We start from the raw sequence: 21672 nt of genomic DNA on the forward strand, positions 1-21672 counted from the left end.
TGTCAGGTTAGCAAAGAGCATTAATGACTTGAGGCTTCACTGCTGTGTCATACCTGCTCATTTCCTGACATGAATACTTGGATTCTGTTAAAAAAAAATTTATGCAGAACAAGAAAAATGCTGACTTTTCTATGAAGATCATTTGATGATTCATTCAACAAATATTTATGGTGCACCATGTGCCAGGTACTGTCCCAGGTTCTGAATATTTTCAACTATATTGAAAATATTGAAAACATATGCTCCTATGTTTTCAATCAGTAGTTCCCAACCTTTTAGGTACCAGGGACCGGATTCATGGAAGACAATTTTTCCATGGGGGTGGGGGGGGGCTGAGGATGGTCAGCCATGGGTAGCAGCTATAAATACAGATGAAGCTTTTCTAGCATCATCTCCTGCTGTGCAGCCTGGTTTCTAATAATCCACAGACTAGTAGTGATCCACTGCCCAGGTTTAGGGACTGCAGTTTGAACTAATAGTGTGTAACCATAAGAATCTGAATTGATTCCAAGTAAACTAACTAAAAGTTTCTGATATGAGAGTTTAATGAGCTCATGAATGTGGTCACATTCACTAACATCACTAATCATATAAGAGTCCCTTGACAACATCATAAGGTCACCTGCACTTCCCCATCGAGAATCTTAAAAGTAGGGAGTTAATAGTGACTTTAAGAAAGATAGGGCGGTTGCTAGAAAGAATAACAGACTAGGAATTCAGAAACTAGGCTTTGAAGTGCTTGCTGTCATTTCTGTCAAGCCACTTAATTCTCAGAATCAGTTTTCCCACCTGTAAAATAATATGAATTAGAAAAATGTTAAAGCCTCTTTCATGTCTGATAGTTTATCATCTTAAATTAATAGATCTAATTAAGGCTAAATTCTAGGAGGAATATAAAGTCTACATTATGAGTCTTGGGTCAATTCCTATTAATGACACAAAAATTTCCCTTTCCTGTGCTGTGACATCAAAACGACAATATAAAAAAAAATGTGTGTGTGTAATTATTATTTTTAAAGTGGTCACCTAGAGCGCCATTTTACAGGTGATTCAACCCTTCAGATGATTTGGCTACAGTGTGTATTTCTTCATTTCCTTTTGTAAATTTTCTTATCAGATGGCAGAGGGGTTGAAAAAAGACAGAGGGGAAGGGGCTGGCTAGTGTATATTTATGTTATCGGCAAAACTTAAGTTTTAAAGTTAAAAGGTTTCGACCTTCAAGGAGGAGTTTGTTTAGCTTGTAGTTCGATTTTAGACGCTCTCTGACTAACGTTGGACATGAAGAAAAGCAAATCAGGGGGAGAGAGTAATAGCTTAAGTCCTAGAGAAAAATAATAACGGAGAATTACAATCTAGATATGAAGAATATTATCAAGAAAAAAGGAGCTAGAGACTGCCATGGTGTTGAGGATTAGGCTGAGCCTTGCGTCAATAGGTGATTTTATATCCTGGAACCAAGGGAGGCCCAAGTTCTTGCTGAGGAAAGGTCTGACCGAACGATAAAGCGGGTCTATATACGTTTTAGTGGCTTTAACATACATTCTGCAAGTGAGTGACCTCTCCAGGTCACTTGATTCACTCTCAGAAAAAATTTGCAAATTAATAAATCTAAATGTTGAGATATGTACACCTTTACAAAAAAGTTATATGCAAATACCTTCACCAAAAGTATTTCATTCGAAGGCAAAGATATGAACTGTCACAGCGTGCATGTCACCGAGTTTAGCATCCCCCCGCGGTGGGCGAGGGTCGCCCCTCCAGCGCGGGCTCCGGTACCGCCCCGCACCCAGCGACCCCAGCCGGGCGCGGAGCTGGTCTCACAGGACACGCGCAGGGGGACGAGGCGGGGGCGTGGAGGCTGTTCCCGGAGCAACCAATCAGCAGCGAGGCCCGGCGGTGGCGCCAGTGACGTAGAGCCGCGCTTCCCTCCGCCCCGCTGCGGGCCGACGCTTGGCGCCGTCAGCCGAGCGGGCTCGAGCGCGAGGGGAGAGGGAGTAGGAGGGCTTTGGGGCCGACCGGCTGTCGAGGGCGGCGGGTCGCGGGGAGAGGGGGAGTGGGCATGCGCAGGAGCTCCGCGGAGGGCGGGGGAGGAGGGGCCGGGCGTGGGGAGGCGCGCGCGCGCGCACGAGCGGCCCGCTGGCGGCCGCGGGTGGAGGGGGCGGTTCCTCGAGTGTCGGCGACCCGAGGGCGGGTAGGGGAGCGGCAGGTGCCGCGGCGGCCGCCGCCGCAGTGTCCTGCGGGTCTCGCGTCTCCTTTTCCTCCGGCGGAGATGAGCTGGGCCCCGTCGGGGGCTGCACCTGCCGGCTGCCCATCACCCCGGGCCTCCCGGCGTGACCTCGGCCTCCTCGCGCGTCCGGCCCCCGCGGTGCGGCGCTGCCCCTGAGAGGGAGCGGCGGCGGCCTCCTCCGCCCGAGTCCTCGCTCGGGGGCCGCGCGGGGACAGCGCCCGGCCCCCTCCCCTCCTCCGTCCGCGGTCCTCAATGTCTCCCCGGCGGGGAGGGGGCTGCCCGGGAGACACGCAGAGCGGCCCCCCCACGGAGGCCCGGCGGCGGCGGCGGCAGCAGCAGCGACCGGCCCGGCGCCCCGCAGCCTTCCCCGGCGGCGGCGGCCTGGAGGAGCCGCGCACCCGCCGCCGCCCCCCGAGCCTCGCAGCCGCCGCCCGGCGCCCGAGGAGAGGGCGGCAGGCGCCCCCCGGGGAAGATGAAGGCGGAGGGGGGCGACCACTCCATGATCAACCTGTCGGTGCAGCAGGTCCTCAGCCTCTGGGCCCACGGGACGGTGCTGAGGAACCTCACGGGTAATTGATGCGCGCGCTGGGGACGGGGATGCGGAGCCGCCCCTGCCCCTTTCTCCCTCCGGAGCCGGGGAAGCGCTCCTGGCCGCCCCACCCCCGTGCGCACCGCTCGGGAGCGCCGGGTCCCCGGTCCCGGCGAGGAAAGTGTTAATCGCATCCAGTCCGCGCGTGTTCCGGGGGCGCCGGCGCCCGCCACCGCCTTCCCTGAGTGGCCGGGGTTGCATCCACGACCCCCGCCTCGGCCCGGCGCGGGGGGCCTGCCTCTGGAGTACGCGCGGAGTAGCTTTGGTGCCGAGACTTGAGCACAGTTGGCTTTTATTTCGTTACCCTCCTCCCCTCCCCCTTCCACACACACACCACTTTTTGCTGTTTAGATCTTTATTTATTTATTTATTGTTTTTGGTTTAGCTTTTTTCTTTATGGCAAAACTCAAACCAGATGTAGAACTTGAATTCCTCGTTCACAATGTTCAATCTGCTTCACCGTTAATTTTTTTTGGCAATATAGATGACTAAGTAGATTATAATGGGTCAGGGGCTGGGCCAAGGTCTAGTCTAGTGCATAATGAGCATTCGCTTTATATATCTCCTCTTCTCCCCATTTCCTTTTGTCTGTCTCTCTCTCTCTCCCTCGGCCTCAGCTGCTGCTTCTGTGACATTTGATAATGTGAATTTGCCTTCATTCGTTAAGGCTTGGGACTTAACTACATGTTAATAACTACAATTTCTGATTGTAAAAGTGAGCAATAATACACATAATATTTTAATCTAATCTGTAGGTTTTCTTCCTGAAGAAACTTCTGGTTTTGTTAATGTTATGTTGAAATGCTTATATTAAACTCTGAGTTCTGAATTTTGAAAATACCCCCCAAAGAGTAATATTTGCAAGACAAAGATTAAATTGCAATTTGGTGATTCCTCAGTTCCTGATTTTTAGAGGAAAAAACCTTATACTAAAGATTTAATTCTTAGAAATGTATAAGGCAGTTAATTTTGATTGAACATTAGTATTTCAAAAATGCATTGTGTCAAACTGATTAAGAGTGCTATGAGTATTTTATAAATATAATCTATGTTGACAAGATGTCCAATATAATATATAGGTTGTATATAGATAACATTTCTATAACAATTCTTTATCATACCATACTTTATATAAAGATGTTCATAGAGAAAAATTTTACGGAGTTATGTACCACAAAGGACAACTTTAAGAACATTAGTTTCCTTGAATATGGAAACTATGAAATTAAGGTAGATTCTGGATTGACTTTCGAGGTTTAACTTATAGCAAACTGTCTTTAGATGATGGTTGCAGGTCAGGAACATGTTTTTATAGTTCTGAAAACCTAAATTGACAAAGACCATTTCATGATTCAATTGAATTTAGAGATAAACTGTTTCATCTTATTTATGGCTTTCTTTGCGTTTATGCACTGTTTTAGATTTCAAACATATGAATTCTGTTTATTGGAGTGAAGTGAAAAGTAAGGACTTAATAAGAAAATGTATTTATACAGCATCTCAGAGATATTGATGGTTCAGTTCTAGACCACTACAATATAGCGAATGTTGCAATACAATGAGTCACACATTTTTTGGTTTCCCACTGCATATGAAAGTTACATTTATACTATACTGTAGTCTATTAAGTGTGCAGTAGCATTATGTCTAGAAAAACCAATGTACATATCTTAATTAAAAAATACTTTGATCATATGAACCTTCAGGAGTTATAATCTTATTGCTGGTGGCTGGTTTTGCCTCCATGTTGATGGTTGCTGAAGGTTGGAGTGGCTGTGGCCATTTATTAAAATAAGACAAGAATGAAGTTTGCCCCATTGATCTCTTCATTTCACAAAAGATTTCTCTAGTGTGCAGTGCTGTTTGATAGCATTTAATGCACATTTTAAAACTTTCAAAATTAGAGTCAATACTCTTGAGCCCTCCTGCTACTTTATCAGCTGAGTTTTATGTAAAATTCTTAATCCTTTGTTGTCACTTCAACAGTATTCACATCATCTTTACCAGGAATAAATTCCATCTCAAGGAACCACTTTCTTCTGGTCTTTCCCTTGATCTAAAAAAAAAAAAAAAAAAAAAAGGAGAAACCACTTTTGCTTATCCATAAGAAGCAACTAACTGCTCATCCATTCGAGATTGATCATGAGATTACAGCAATTCAGTCACATATTCAGGCTCCACTTCTAATTCTCTTGCTGTTTTTGCCACATTTGCAGTTATTTCTTCCCCTGAGATCTTGAACCCCTCAAAGTCATCCATGAAGATTGAAATTAACAACTTCCAAACTGCTGTTAATGTTGATATTTTGACCTCCTCCCATGAATCATGAGTATTCTTAATAACATCTAGAATGGTGAATTTCTTTCCTTTCCAGAAGGTTTTGGGTTTACTTTGTCCAGATCCATCAGAAGAATCATTATCTGTAGCAGCTATTACCTTACAAAATGTATTTCTTAAATAGTAAGACTTAAAAGTCAAAATTACTCTGTGATTGATGGACCACATAATGGATGTTGTGTTAGGAGGCAGGAAAACAGTAATCTTCTTGTAGGTACATCTCCATTAGAGCTCTTGGGTGACCACGTGCCTTGTCAATGAGCGGTAATATTTTGAGAAGAATCTTTTTTTCTAAACCGTAGGTATCAACAGTGGGCTTAAAATATTTAGTAAATCATGCTGTAAATAGGTGGGCTATCATCTAGGCTTTGTTGTTACATTGATAAAGTACGGGCAGAGTAGATTTATCATAATTCTTTAGGGCCCTAGGATTTTTGGAATGGTAAATGAGCATTGTCTTCAACTTGAAGTTACCCGCTACATTAGCCCCTGAAAAGAGAGTCAGCCTGTCTTTTGAAGCCAGGCCTTGACTTCTCTCTAACTATGAAAGTCCTAGATGTCATCTTCTATATAAAGCTGTTACATCTACATTTAAAATCTGTTGTTTAGTGTAGCCACCTTCGTCAGTGATCTTAGATCTGTAAAACTTAAAAATTGCTGCTACTTCTACTTCAGTACTTGCTGTTTCACCTTGCACTTAATGTCATGGAGACAGCTTATTTCCTTAAACCTCATGAACCAACCTCTGTTAGCTTTAAACCTTTCTTCCACAGCTTCCTCACCTTTCTCAGCCTTCATAGAATTGAAGATAATTTGGGCCTTGCTCTGGATTAGGCTTTGGCTTAAGGGAATATCATAGCTGGTTTAATCTTTCAATCCAGACCACTCAAGCTTTCTCCATATCAGCAATACGAATGTTTTGCTGTCTTCTCATTTATGTGTTCACTGGAGAAGCACTTTTAATTTCTTTCAAAAACTTTTCCTTTGCATTCACCATTTGGCTGTTTGGCACTAGAAGCCCTACTTTCAGCCTTTCTTATCTTTTGACATGTCTCCCTCACTAAGCTTAATCATTTCTAGCTTTTGACTTGAAGTGAGAGACACTTGACTCTTTCTTTCACTTAACACTTGGAGGCCATCATAGGGTTATTAGCCTAATTTCAATATTGTATCTCACAGAATAGGGAAGCCTGAGGAGAAAGACAGAGGGAATGGCCTATTGGTGGAACATGAGAACACACACGGCATTTATCAATTCAATTTGACATCTTATATGGGCGTGGTTCATGGCACCCCAAAACAGTTACGATAGTTACATCAAAGGTTACTGATCACAGATCACCAAAATAGATATAATAAAAAACTTTGAAATGTTGCAAGAATTTCCAATATGTGACACAGAGATGCAAAGCAAACACATACTGTTGGAAAAATGGCACCGATGGACTTGCTTGATGCAGGGTGCCACAGACTTCACTTTGTAAAAAATGCTGTATCCGTGAAGCACAATAAAAGGCAGTATGCTCGTATATGTTAATAACTAGTTTAGCTCATCAAAGGGTATTTTGAGAAAGTTAGCTTTGGGAGCCATAGAGTAAATGTAACTTACCTCTTGGCCAGATTTAACAATATTTTAAAGTATTTAAGATTCTAATCGTTTTAGCGGCTTCCTGTTCCATCAGTCACCCATTAAGTTGATAATAATAGTCATTAATTCAGGGTTAGCTCCACTGTCTCCCAATATGATCTTAATACTTGTCATTTGCTCATCAGACCTTGCCATTTCATACAGTACTGAACAAACAAAACTGGGATTGAGGTAGGACTGAGGGAATGAGAACCTCTGCTAGGAAGTAACTAGGATCTGAATATGCAGAATTCTGTGTGTCAGGGTAAAAATGAAGGAAACATTAGAAATATGCTTCTTTAGTGGCTTAGTGTACCACATGTTAGGAACCACATCATTCTAAAAAGGGGCAGTGTGAGGCCGGGCACGGTGGCTCACGCCTGTAATCCTAGCTCTCTGGGAGGCCGAGGCGGGCGGATCGCTCGAGGTCGGGAGTTCGAAACCAGCCTGAGCAAGAGCGAGACCCCGTCTCTACTATAAATAGAAAGAAACTAATTGGCCAACTAATATATATAGAAAAAATTAGCCGGGCATGGCGGCGCATGCCTGTAGTCCCAGCTACTTGGGAGGCTGAGACAGAAGGATCGCTTGAGCCAAGGAGTTTGAGGTTGCTGTGAGCTAGCCTGACGCCACGGCACTCACTCTAGCCTAGGCAACAAAGCGAGACTCTGTCTCAAAAAAAAAAAAAAAAAAAAAGGGGCAGTGTGTAAGTGGTAACATTGTGATGTAGTTCATTGTGGCCTTCTCCATGCCAGTGACTTTGGGGATCCCTTATGCATTAATATTTTTAATCATTAGTCAAGAGATGTTACCTACAGTGCCATTTACAACTTAGTCTATTAAAAAGAGGCAAGCAAACAACTCCTAAAGCAAAACAACTACCATTTATCAAGTACCTGCTGTGCATCAGGTACTTCACATGTGTTATTTCTAATCTTCCGAATAGCTCTTCAAAGCACATTTACAAGGAAGCTCAGAAAGGTAAATTAAGTTGCCTCAAATCATATAGCTTGTAAATGGCCAATCTGGGTATTTAGACCCAAGTCTTTGCCTACAGTATTGTCTTTCCCCTTTACCATGCAACTTTAGCTACTTCCTCTTTATACCCTTCAAGCAGAACTAATTTCTTGCTTCATCTTGCTACTTCTGTTCTTTGTACATACTTCTTTTGTATATTTCAATTACATGATAATTTTTTTATGTTTTTTTTAACTTATTTTTATTTTTTATTTCTTTCAGCATATTATGGGGTTACAAATGTTAAGGTTATGTATATTGCCCTTGCCCCTCCTTTCCCCTCGAGTCAGAGCTTCAAGCGTGTCCATCCCCCACTTAGTGTGTATCACGCTCATTATGTATGTATATACCCATCCCTTCCCCCCCACCTGCCCAACACCAGATAAATGTTATTCCTATATGTCCACTTAGGTATTGATCAGTTAATACCAATTTGCTGGTCAGTACATGTAGTGCTTATTTTTCCATTCTTGGGATGGTTCTCTTAGTAGAATGGGTTCCAGGTCTATCCAGGAAAATATAAGAGGTGTTGTATCACCATTGTTTTTTATAGCTGAATAGTACTCCATGGTATACATATACCACATTTTATTAATCCACTCATGTATTGATGGGCACTTCGGTTGTTTCCACATCTTTGCAATTATGAATTGTGCTGCTATAAACATTCGAGTGCAGGTGTCTTTTTCATAAAGTGACTTTCGTTCTTTTGGGTAGATGCCCAGTAATGGAATTGCTGGATCAAATGGTAGATCCACTTGTATTGCTTTAAGGTCTCTCTGTATTGCTTTCCACAGAGATTGAACTAGTTTGCAGTCCCATCAGCAATGTAGGAGTGTTCCTATCTCATCACATCCATGCCAAAATTTATTGTTTTGGGACTTGTTAATAAAGGCCATTCTCACTGGAGATAAGTGATATCTCATTACAGTTTTGATTTGCATTTCCCTGATGGTTAGAGATGTTGAGCATTTTTTCATATGTTTTGTTGGCCATTATTCTGTCTTCTTTTGGAAAGTTTCTGTTCATGTCCTTTGCCCACTTTTTGATAGGGTTGTTTGATTTTTCCTTGCTTACTAATTTTCCTGAATTCTAAATAGATTCTAGTTATCAGCCCTTTATCGGATATGTAGCTTGCAAAAATGTTCTCCCATTCTGTCTGTTGTCTGTTTGCTCTCTTGACTGTTTCTTTGGCTGTGCAGTACATTATAATTTTTATTTGTCTCTTTTGGACTGTGCGGCTTTTAAGGATTGGACCATTATCTTACACATCTTTGAATTCTTATGCCCTAGCAGTATAGTACCCAGCACATAGTATATGCTAAAGACATGTTTATTGAGGTGAGTTTTTAAAATAATTTTTTAAAATGGTTTTTAACAGTTGCATGATTTAAACATTCTACCTTACATTGTTTTTTTTTAGTTACATCTATGAGTAAACATGAGGAATGAGGTATTTAAGCAACTTTTATTGATAACTGTGATATATACCTTTAAAGTATACACATGCTTATTGAATGCAGTTTTTTGGAGGGGGGAGAGCTGGGTACCATGCTTTCATGTATTTTATTCAATCTTTTCAACAATCTTGAGGGGATTATTGTTTATTTTTATTTTATAGATTCAGATATTGAAGCAAAGAGTAACTTGCTTAGAGCTGATAGCTAGTAAGTTTAAAAGTCATTACCTTTTTCACATAACACATACTATTAAATCAGAAGACATTTTTATCATCATAAAAAACTTGTAAATGAAACATAATAGAAAGGAGCATAGTGTAGAGCTAGAGTGATACAGATTTAAGAAATGATTATACAAAGAGTAGGTTAATTAAATACCATACGAAAGGGAAATCTACTTTTATTTCTGTTTTTTTCTGTGTATAAACTAACAGGTGTGATGTTATTCTTCTCTTTGTACCTTATCCCATAGGCAAAATGGGAAAATATATTGACCTTTGGAAGGCAGCTATGCCCACCAATATACTCCCAGCACCTATATTGACCGTTTTATGTTAGAGACTGACCTTTAGAAAGTAGTTTTGTATATGCATTACTTTGATAGAAATAAACTTTTTAAAAAGTAATGATGAAATCTAGAAACATCTTAATGTTTTAGAGCTAGGACTACTTCATTTTAGAAATACTGAAATATCACTCCATTATTGACATGGCATGGCTGGGATCAAGCAGTTATTTAATGACAGAGGCAGGACTGGAGCCAGTGTCTCCTGACCCTTAGCTCTGTGCCTTTCCTTTCTATGCCACATAGTTTCTTAACCCAGGCAGGTCTGAGAAATGGAAGGTCTTGCGGTACAGGGTGAGCATTATTAATCTGAAAATTTGAACTTTGAAATGCTCCAAAATCTGAATCTTTTTGAGTGCCAATGTGACACTCAAAGGAAATGCTTATTGAAGCATGTCAGATTTCATGTTTTCAGATTATCTATATTCAACTGGTAAATATAATGCAAATATTCCAAAATACGAAAGAATTCAAAATCTGAAGCACTTTTGGTCCCAAGCATTTCAGATACGGGGTATTCAACCTATATTTAAGATTAGCCTGGTGAGTATTTGTCTCTTTGAGCCTGAGAATGTATGAATGGAACAAATTTTTGTCCACCAAATAAACTATACTGGAAAATGTAAGATATTACTAAATAATAATACTTTCTAAAATTTTAAGTTGCCATTGCCTTTATAAAAAGTTAGTGATCCATATTTGTTATATATCCAGTTTTAGAAATCTTACCAACTTTGGCCTGGTATTTATTTATTTTAATATTTTTCCCTCTTGGAAGACATAGTATGGGAATTCCATATATAGCATATTAATCCCTGGAGACCCCCATCTCTGTCACTTAATAACCATTGCCACAGTTTTCTTCTATATCACTTCTCCAAGAGTGTATTTCACAGGATTCCTAAATTGTTTTACTGTTTATAGGTTATGTGCTTCTTCAGTTTACTGAAGTAGAGAGATAAATGGCTTCCTTTCTTTCTCAAATAGATTTTCTTCTTTGAATGTGTCCTAAGTCCTTACTTTCTCTCTAAAATTATATTCAATATTGTGTATGCTTTTTCATTTTTATAGTATCTTGACTTTAAAAAAATCTACACTTAATGTATTATTTTGCCTTTTATTTTCTTCAGCTACTTTGGCTTCCAACTTTGTGTCTGACCCAAATTTGGTTGCTAAGGATTTAGAAAAGAATATTTAGAAAAAAGCAGGGTCCCTAAACCCCTCGATGAACACAGAGTTGGGCTTGTGTTGGAAAGGGATAATTGGGCCCTGGGAAAAAAACAAAGCCTTCTTTAGGTTGGTTTGTCAGTGTTTGCAACAAAATGTAGGGGCAGGTACTCCCCTCTTTCTATTGGTAATAAGCACTGGGAGGCTGATAATTCAAACTGGAATAAAAGTTAAAAGGCTTTTGTGTGTGTGTGTGTGTGTGTGCGCGCGCGCGCGCGAGCGCATAGTACTCCCTCTTTATCCAAGGGGGATATGTTCCCAGATCCCCAGTGGATACCCGAAACCATGGATGGTACCAAATCCTATATATACACCACATAATGATATTTTGGTCAACAATGGACTGCATATATGATGCTGGTCTCATAAGATTATAATGGAGCTTAAAAATTCCTATTGCCTAGTGACATCTTAGCTATCATAACACACTTAGCATACATAGCACAACATCTTACATGTTTATGGTGTTGCTGGTTTAAAAAATCCTACAACACTTCCAGTTGTATAAAAGTATAGCACATACAGTTATGTACAGTAAATAGTACTTGATAATGATAATAAATGACTATGTTACTGGTTTATGTGTTTACTATACTTATTATTTTAGAGTATGCTCTTTCTACTTATTAAAAAAAGGTAACTATAAAACTGTCTCAGGCAGGTCCTTAAGAAAGGATTTCAGAAGGCATTGTTGTAGGAGATAAGAGCTCCATGTGTGTTATTACCCCTGAAGACCTTCTAGTGGGAGAAGACGTGGAGGAGGAAGACAATGATACTGATGATTCTGGGCCTGTCTAGGCCTAGGCTAACATGTGTGTTTGTGTCTTAGTTCTTAACAAAAAAGTTTAAGAAGCAGAAACATAAGAAATTTTAAAAATAGAAAACAGTTTATAGAATAAGAATATAAAGAAAGAAAATATATTTCTATGTGCCACCATGCCCGGCTAATTTTTTCTATATATTTTTAGTTGGCCAATTAATTTCTTTCTATTTTTAGTAGAGAAGGAGCCTTGCTCTTGCTCAGGCTGGTTTTGAACTCCTGATCTTGAGCAATCCACCTGCCTTGGCCTCCCATAATGCTAGGATTACAGGCGTGAGCCACTGTGCCCGGCGGGGATAAGGTTAATTTATTAAGAAGAATTTTTTTTATAAATTTAGTGTAGCCTAATTGTGCAGTGTTTATAAAGTCTACAGTAGTGTACAGTAATATCCTAGGCCTTCACATTCACTCACCACTCACTGACTCACCCAGAGCAACTTCAAGTCGTGCAAGCTCCTCTCATGATAAATACCCTATACAAGTGTACCATTTTTTGTCTTCCATATTTTTACTGCACCTTTTCTACATTTAGATATGTTTAGATACACAAATACTATTGTGTTGCAGTTGCCTACAGTATTCAGTACAGTAATATGCTGTATAGCTTTGTAGCCTAGGTCCAATAGGCCATACCATATAGCTGCAGTTCCCAACCACTGGGCCACGGCCCGTACCACCACCGCGCCCACCCACCCAGCTGTCTTAGGAAAAATTTCTTCCTTTAAACTTAGGAACCTGGTGGGCTGCATAGCAGAAGGTGAGTGGATGGCAAGTGAGCGAAGCTTCACCTGTATTTACAGCCACTCCCCATGGCTCGCGCATCACCGCGTGAGCTCCAAGCACCCCCCTCTCCACTTTGTCCAAGGAAGAATTGTCTTCCGTGAAACTATGTGGTGCCTGGTGCTAAAAAGGTTGGGGACTGCTGCCGTATGTGTAGTAGGTTATACCATCTAAGTTTGTGTAAGTACATTCTGAGATTTGCTCAATGACAAAGTCTCCTTACTGATGCATTTCTCAGAATGTATCCTGTCACTAAGCGACATATGACTGTACTGTATTTTTTCCTACATACCTATGATAAAGTTTATAAGTTAAACACAGTAATAGATTTACAGTAATAACTAAAAATAGAACAGTTATAACTATACTGTAATAAAAGTTATGTGAATGTGGTCTCTCTCTCTCAAAATGTCTTATTGTACTGCACTCACCTATTTTCAGACCACAGTTAACATTGAGTAAGCCGAAAGTAAAATTTCAGATAAGCAGGGGGACTATTGTATGCATATATATGTATGTGTTTGCGTATCTATGTATGTATTTGTGTGTATATATGTGCTTATTTAATTTTTAGGATATGCATATACATAACATTTCCTTTTAGACTTTATGATTGCTAAGCCATTTTAGATTTAATATTCAGTATCTGAAAAAACAAAAAATAGGAAAAGAAGTTTGTATCTAGTCTATATATTTGGAATTGTTCACATTCATATTGGCACAGTCATCTCCTTCCTTCAGTAGTACTCACAAGCAGGTATGCTTCTCTTAGTGTTACTTTGTGTCTAGCTTACCATTAGGTTAAGTTCCCATTCCAAATGCTCTACTGGAGGCAAGTTTATGTAGATAAAGGTACAAATGTCTACTTAGAGTTATTTATGTTTTGTAAGTGTAGCCCTAAAGATGTATGCTACTTTTCAGTATTCGTGCCAGACTCCCAAATTTACTTTTCTGCAAAATATGTGAAAAATCCCTTACTCTTTTGTGATGCAAAGACAGTAAGTGCTGGTATGATTGGTACCTTATAGGATTGAACTTTTTATGAGGCTTACCTGTATATCTTATTGAGAATGCAGTTTTATTCTCTTATTGAGAATGCTGCAGTTTTTTAAAAGTCAAGATTGTCTTTAGGTTTTTACTTTTTTAATAACTCATTATCTTTGGATCACAAATCCATATCCTCTGGCAATACCAAGTTCAAGGTCCAGACGACATTTCTTAAACATAAAGCAATTTCTAAATAAGCCTTGGGACCACTTAAGTATGATTTTGATTCTTTAGTAGTTAACTATAAAAGCAAAAATAAATATTTTTTTTAATGATTGAAAGGAAGGGCCAGGAAAATAAAATAATTTATGAAGAGGAGTCATAGTTACTGGGGATATTTTTTTTCTGTAGAAAGGAAGCCTAAACAGAAGATGAGGGAGGAGGGGAGGATGATGGGAAAGAGGAATTGGAACTAGGAAGGAAAGTGGAAGTAAGAATGGTCAGATCTAAGAGGAAAGCGCAGAGAGTACAGTATGTACTATCGTAGCTATAGTAGTATCAGATGAATAATTCCAGTGATGCTGTCTTTATTGGACCACTACTGTGTGCCAGTTACTGTGTAAAGCATTTTGAATGCATCTTACTTCCTATAGTTAAAGTGACCATATAATATTATTTAATGTATATATCATGCATGACAGGCTAATTATGTATTTTTTTTTTTTTGAGACAGAGTCTCGCTTTGTTGCCCAGGCTAGAGTGAGTGCCGTGGCGTCAGCCTAGCTCACAGCAACCTCAAACTCCTGGGCTCAAGGGATCCTCCTGCCTCAGCCTCCCAAGTAGCTGGGACTACAGGCATGTGCCACCATGCCCGGCTAATTTTTTGTATATATTAGTTGGCCAATTAATTTCTTTCTATTTATAGTAGAGACGGGGTCTCGCTCTTGCTCAGGCTGGTTTCGAACTCCTGACCTCGAGCAATCCGCCCGCCTCGGCCTCCCAGAGAGCTAGGATTACAGGCGTGAGCCACCGCGCCCGGCCTAATTATGTATTTTTAAAGACTAAATATTTTAGCATTAAAAAATCATAGAATAGTGGCAGTAGCAACACATTTAAAAGAGGTCTCATGAGACATCAAATTCCATCTAGTGACCTTAGCTAAGTAGATTAAGTCTCAAAAGAAAAAGATTTTTCACCAGTTTCATGCAAATAGGAAGAACAAAATTTTTACCTGGAGTCCAGTTGCTTGTGATAAAATATAAATCTTAGAATATAATCTAGGAGCATATATGCACTTATTGTAGTAGGACTTGAAAAAAATGAAAACAATTTTGAGGAATATAGATTGCTAGATCAATTAACATTAACAGATTCTATTAATACCCTTTATTTGATATGCTAGCTCATGTATTTGAATGTACATCAGTTTTCTAGATTTTTTTCATTCTGTCATATATTTTATAATTCTATTTTTTTTTAACCAACAGTTTACCCTGACAGGTTGTATAATTCTTATATAAGAAAAATCATACTCAGATTTAAGGAAGATTTAAGGAAGGAGAGTGATATGTTTTCTTTTTAGGAATTTTACTTTTAGTAATTAACATTTCTCCAACACTTTTTAATGTGCTGGGCATTGTTAAGAATGGTACATGTATTATTAATCACAATAATCCCCTGAGGTAGGCACCATTATTAACTCTGTTTTTAAAAGTAAGGAAACAGGCACAGAAATATTTGCCCCTTTGTAACAGAGATTGTAAGCCTGACTTGAAAAATTGTCACTGTCAGTCTAATTCAGCAAACACTTGAATAAACTATATTGGATTCAGTGCTGTCAGAGATACAAAGATAAATAACACATGGTGACTGTTTTTGAAAGCTTATATTCTAGTGAGTATTAACTTATCAATCTTTGGATTAGTTATCTATTGCTGAGTAACAAATTACTCCCAAATTTAGCAGCCTAAAACAAGAAACATTTATTTTCCCACACAGTTTCTTATGGTCAGGATTGCTGGTTCTGGCTCTGGGTCTTACAGTGTTCCAGTTGAGTTGTTTGCCAGGACTGCATTTTCTGCAGACTTGACTGGGGCTGGAGGATCAGCTTTCAAGCACTGTCTTGCAGCTGTTGGAAGGAGGCGTAAGTCTCTCCATAGGGCTATATACAACATGGGTTTTTGCAGAGTGAGAGATATGCACACAGAGAACCCAAAACAGAAGCTGCAAAGTCTTTTATAGCCTAATCTTAGAAATGGTATACCATTAATCTGCTATATTCTGTGGGTCATGCAAACCAGCACTAGCACATTGTGGGAGGGGACTGCACAAGGGTGTGGTTGGGGATCTTTGGAGGCCTCCTACAGGCTGGCTAAGACAGTCTTAAAAGTAGGAATGGGGAGAAAGGAATGAGGCTCTGAGAGGGGAGACCAGAGCCAACATAGCAGGTGAGGGGATGAAGTATCTGTAAGGGAAATAGAAGGTGACTAGAACAGCAAAAGGCTATCTTGATGTTTAAAGAATTATATTAAATAGCAGTGTATAGCATTTTCAAGGGCTAATCTTGATATTTCTTGATTATATGGTACGTGCCAGTCTCTGGTAAACACTGATAAACAAAAATGAAAATACCAAACATCACTCGTGAGGAGCTCAGTGGTCTAGAGAAGCTAATGTTTAGAAAAAAATATTAAATAGTTCTTTTATGACTCGTTGAGTTCAGGGAGAACCAGGCAGTAAGATTTTGAACACAATAAAAAAGGTAAAGAGTGGAGGACGAACCTGTTTATGGGAGGGTGGAGAGAGGAGAGGGGAACTGCCTATGGGATTGTACTGCCGGGACTTTATTGAGTTGCTTCTCTTGGATGTCTTCTGTCTAGCAACAGTGAAACTGAATTTTCTTTATAAAATATTCTCCTCTTATCTGCCATCATGAATTATTTTATGGTTTTTAAGCCTTGCTGCATATCAGAATCACCTGGGGCTGGTTGTGCAGATCCAGGGTCCCCAATCCGTAACTACAGAGTTAGGATCTTTGAGAGCAGGGACTAGGAAGCATCATTTTGAACCTGTTATTCAGGGGATCTTGTTACTGAGAGTGTGAGAGTTGGGAACACCTGATTAAAAAAACCTTAATTTTTTTTATGATCAATTTTTAGCTATGTTGTGATGTATAATAAAAGTTGATTTAGGATATTTAGCATAGCTAGACATTAAGATTTCAATATAAATGACTTATTTCCAAGAGGACATGATAACACAGTTTTTTTCTTTAAGTGACTTTTAACATAGCAATTCAAACCTGTATTGTTTAAGGGTTAACTTTATTTTAAAAATTCTAAATGCTTCGGTTATACTAAATCCAAAGTTTATTGGAGAATTAAACATTAAAAATGTTTATGTAAATACATTAAATGAACAGTTATTAGAATTTCCTCCCACTTGGATAATTGTAGTTATACTGGATTTCTATCTACAGATAAAGAGTAAAGAAGCAATAGGATCCTTGAATTTATGTGTCAAGAAACTGAGTTTTATCCTTGACTACTACTGGCTAGCTTTTTTACTTTAGACAAGTCACATATTTCCCCTGCTTCTGTTTCCTCATCTATAATAAAAATCTAATGTCAACAATTTTCATGTTGATGTTAAGGGAAGGCATCATGATCTATAAACTTTATGAGTTAAGAAAAAAAGTTAGATATTTTACTAAGAGTTAAGAAAAAAATGCATTTGCTTATAAACTTGTTTCTTTAATCTTTGAAGTTAACCAACTTTCTTTTTTAAGTGGGGCTTCTTCAGACCTTTAATATGCTTATTTGTAGGATGAGGCTTAGAACCAAGGAAATCTTTGTTCTCTGAACACCTCTGAGCTCTTAGAATTAGGCCTTCTTGAAACTTGATTTGGGAAACTGTATTCAATATTTAAGATCCCTTCCAGTTATGAAATTATCTTTTTTTTTTTTAAATCCCAGTACAGCATGATTGCTTCCTCAGGATTACTGTCAGAATAATATTTAAGGTGTGACCTTGCTTTGCATTACTTGTTAAGTTTTCTTTGTGCTTCTACTTCCTGATCTGTCATTCATTTGGTCCATTATTTATAATAGTTTTAATTTTAGGGATGTGTTATATTGAGAGTTTCATTATAAGTTATACTCATTGATGTAAAAAGTGTATTTTTCAGTATTTAGTGTAAATATCCCTTGGGAATGTTATATCATGAGTACCCTTGAGATTTTTTTTTTAGGTCAGTGATTTTAAAAAACATGTTGTTACTGTATCTTTTTTTATATGATGTATAATTTTAGATGCTTGAGGCATACAAGTAATAATTGAAACTATTATATAATTTACTCTTATAATTTCATAATAGGTTCAGATTTTGACATTTAATCCTTATACTTTTTTATCAGAGTAAAAATTACTTTTATATCGGAGTAAAAATTGATTACTTAATCAATTATGAGGAAGAACAAATTGAATGGCATCTTTTAGTAAGATGGTGCTGTGGCTTACATATAGAGCAATTTTTGAACTATTTTAAATAGCTTTAACCTGGTTTCTTTAAAGCAAATGGATATCCTAGTTATTTTTAATTAAAAACCTGTTTTTCTAGGAATTTTCTTTTACTATTCAATTGTGAGTATATAATTTACAGTTTGAAATTATATAATTAGCAAGCAAAAGGGTAATTTAGTTTAAGTGGGTAATAAATAGTATTGCCATAAGTTTTAAGAGAGGCACTATGTTAAAGCAACTCTTGAAGGTGTCACAATTAACTTTGAAAACCAGTATTTTTCTTTTAAGAAGCAGAAGCAGACAATTATTAAATATCTATAATAGCTTTAACTTATATGTCAAATGAGATTGCAAGTGGACAAATACAGCAATTTATTTTTAATTCTGGTTGAAATGTTAGACTGATTAAAAATAAGAAAAAATGTTTTTTATATTTACCTTCAATTTAGCCTTGTTTGTTGCTCATTTTTTTGAATAAAGTTTCCATCTGGTATCATAATCCTCTGTCTGAAGAGCTTCCTTTAATATGTTTTATAGCATAGGTCTTCTGGCAATTGATTCCCCTAGCTTTTTTCTTTTTGACAAAAAAAGTCTTCATTTCACCTCTGTTTTTGAAAGATATATGCTGGATATAGATTTCTAGCTTTATAGTTTTTTTTCCCTTTAAGTATTTTAAAGATGTCACCCTGTTATCTTCTGGTTTGATAGTTTCTGATGAGAAGTTTCCCTTACTTTTTATCTTTGTTCCTCTGTATGTAATACAGCTTTTTACCTTTGACTATCCACAGTATTTTCCCTCTATCTTTGATTTTCATGAATTTTACTATGATGTGTCTAGGTATATATATGTGGTTTATTTTTGTTTTGTTGGTTTTGGTTCTTGAGGATTGTCGGGTATTTAGGGATTGTCCGGGAGTCTTAGATTTGTGGTTTGATGATTTTCATTATTTTTAAAAAATTTTCAGCCATTACATTTTCAAATATCTTTTCTTCCTGATTCTCTTTTTCTTCTTCTGGGATTCCAAGTATGTATATGTTAAACCATTTGAAATTGTTTCATAGCTCTTGGATGGTCCCTTCTGCTTCTTTTATCCTTCCATTTCAGTTTGAATAAGTTCAGTTGGTCTGTCTTTAAGTTCACTGATTCTTTGCTCACCTATGTCAAGTGTGTTGGTCAGCCCTTTAAAGGAATTCTTTGTTTATGATCTGTCTTTTTTCTTTAATGTCTAGCATTTACATTTGACTCTTAGAATTTCTCTTTGCTGAAATTCCACATCTGTTCATGTGTATTTACCTTTTCACTAGAGCTTTTCACATATTAATGATAATTATTTTAAAGTCTCTGGTTGTTCTATAATCTAGGCCATCTCTGAGTCTGCTTCTGTTGATTGTTTTATCTCTCAACAATGAATTGGTTGTTTTTCCTGTTTTTGAGTGTCTCATAGTTTTGTTTTTTTTTTATTGAATACAGGACTTAGTATGTAGAATAGTAAAGACTGAGGCATGTAGTATTTATGCCTGAAAATGGGCTGCTACTTCTCTTAGACCAGTAGTATGAAAGTTGACTTAATCTACTCAGGAGTTGAGCTGAATTTGAGTTTTTTGTTGCTATGGTTACCTTCAGTGTATCACATGCTTCAAAATCTCTAGAGGTTGCCATTGTTGCCCTGAGCTTAGGGTGGGAGCTGGGTACTGCAGGGTTATTCTCAGTGTTAGTGCTCCACTATCAGCTTTCAGCCATTTCTGTATGCCTGAGCAAAAGAACCCAGGTGGGTCACTGTTGCTTGTTACTTGCTGTGAGGCTCATGAGGGGGCTGTCCTGTTTTTGTCTTGGGAATGCTCTGTGTGCAGTGGTCTCAGAGAGCAGCACTTTGTCAGCATTCCTGCCTTTCTGAACTATGGTGGCCAAAGTCTCCCTTACATGAGGTCTGTCTGGAAAGTATCCAGCCATGTAATGTGAAAAATAGAGACAATTATTGAAGAAGATATAAGAAACATTGTACAAAGGATGATAACACCTAGGTCCCCTTCAAAGTAGGCATCTTGGGAGCTCATATAGTTCTCCCAGCATCTCTTAACCTAACTCGTATACATTCAAAATTCTCACACGTTCTGCTTGTTACAGGACTTCCAGAACATGGTTCACTTTCAAGAGATTCTCTACCATCCTTGAAGCATTTGTACCACACTTTTGTTTGTGCTGCACTCATTGCATTGTCCCTGAAAGCCTTCTGAATCATCCATATAGTTTCCACGGAGGAATGTCCAAGCTTAACGCAAAATTTGATACAGATTTATTGCTCTGCTCTCTCAGAGTGCAGCAGCCACACAGTACACATGCTCACCCAGCTGGGTCTAACCCCACTGACTAGTACAGTGAAGTTGTCATTGTTCATGCATGTGCCTTGCAGTCTACTCTCCTTGGCTGCCAGATGTCGGGCAAACCATTCTTGTTATATTAACAATGGCTGGATACTTTCCAGACAACCCTTGTATAGATGATTGTTCTTGGGCAGAAGTTTCCTGCGTTTCTCTTAGCAATAACAGGTCTCTGCTTGAAATAGGACCCTGGGTCCTGATGGATTTCTGTTCCTCCCTCGTAGAGGTTTTTTTCCTTCTACCTTTCCCTAAACTGGGGCTGTAGTTGAGCTTTGCCTGTCCCTTGAGGGTGACAGGATATGCTGCCCTCCAGCAATGGCTAAGCCATTTGCTTTGAATACGAGAAGGGTGGCAAGAAGCAAGGTTTCCTGTGTTTCCCTGGCAGCAGTGATCACCTCCTGTGGTCTACACCACCAGTGGTTTCTCTCTAAAGAGAGAGCCATAACCCAGTCTTTCTAGGGTGCACCAGTAGAGACACATGAAGTACTCACAAGCAAGTGTGTACTCTCCTGTATCTGTTACTTGTGCCATTACTCAAGAGTGACACCTTATTCCACACTTGGTCTTTACTAATCTGTGAAAATTTTAGCTGATTTCTTCTTGCTCACTTGTATGGTGCCCACTTCCTTTACCTGTGCTTTATCCCAAGTGACACAGTTTGTATGTCCCCTCTCTCCTAGGGGACTTCTTATTTGGAATTCAGGTGACTTTGTTGCCTTGCAGCCTCACCTCACTGAAGGGCTAAAGAAAAGTTACAATTTTTTAATTTATCTTTTCCCATTGTTAGAGTGGCAGTAACATTCTTTGTATCATTTAAATCAAATAACTCTTTTCAGTGGTCATAGATTTAAAATTTGACAAAATAAATCATGCATTTAGGAAAAAATTGGAGATACTACAAATTTGCGATTTACTAATTTTTAAAACATGATCAATAATATAAATGCATAGGTGATCTTCATATTTTTTATTTGATGTTTTCCTGCTTTTCTTTACTCCTTGCTTCTCACCAATGTTGGCACAGTATGTATGATAGATGGACTAAATATACTTTTCCATGCTTCCAAACCTAATGGCATTTTCATCTATTCAGCTGTCCACACCAGAAACCTAGGAGGCCAGATGTCACATCTTCC

General features: G+C 38.7%; 1 protein-coding gene across 1 annotated transcript in view; it reads left to right on the top strand.

Annotated features, from left to right (window-relative positions):
* Positions 1-2283: 2283 nt before the first annotated feature.
* TMEM170B (transmembrane protein 170B) overlaps positions 2284-21672 on the top strand; it is a 48398-nt gene continuing 29009 nt past the window's right edge. Inside the window, exon 1 of the mRNA XM_012753623.2 lies at positions 2284-2796. Within this exon, the coding sequence (XP_012609077.2) occupies positions 2700-2796 (97 nt within the window). The 5' untranslated portion in view covers positions 2284-2699. The remainder of the gene's footprint in view (positions 2797-21672) is intronic.

The sequence above is a fragment of the Microcebus murinus genome, chromosome 15, assembly GCF_040939455.1.
Source record: "Microcebus murinus isolate Inina chromosome 15, M.murinus_Inina_mat1.0, whole genome shotgun sequence".
In the NCBI taxonomy this organism is placed as follows: domain Eukaryota; kingdom Metazoa; phylum Chordata; class Mammalia; order Primates; family Cheirogaleidae; genus Microcebus; species Microcebus murinus.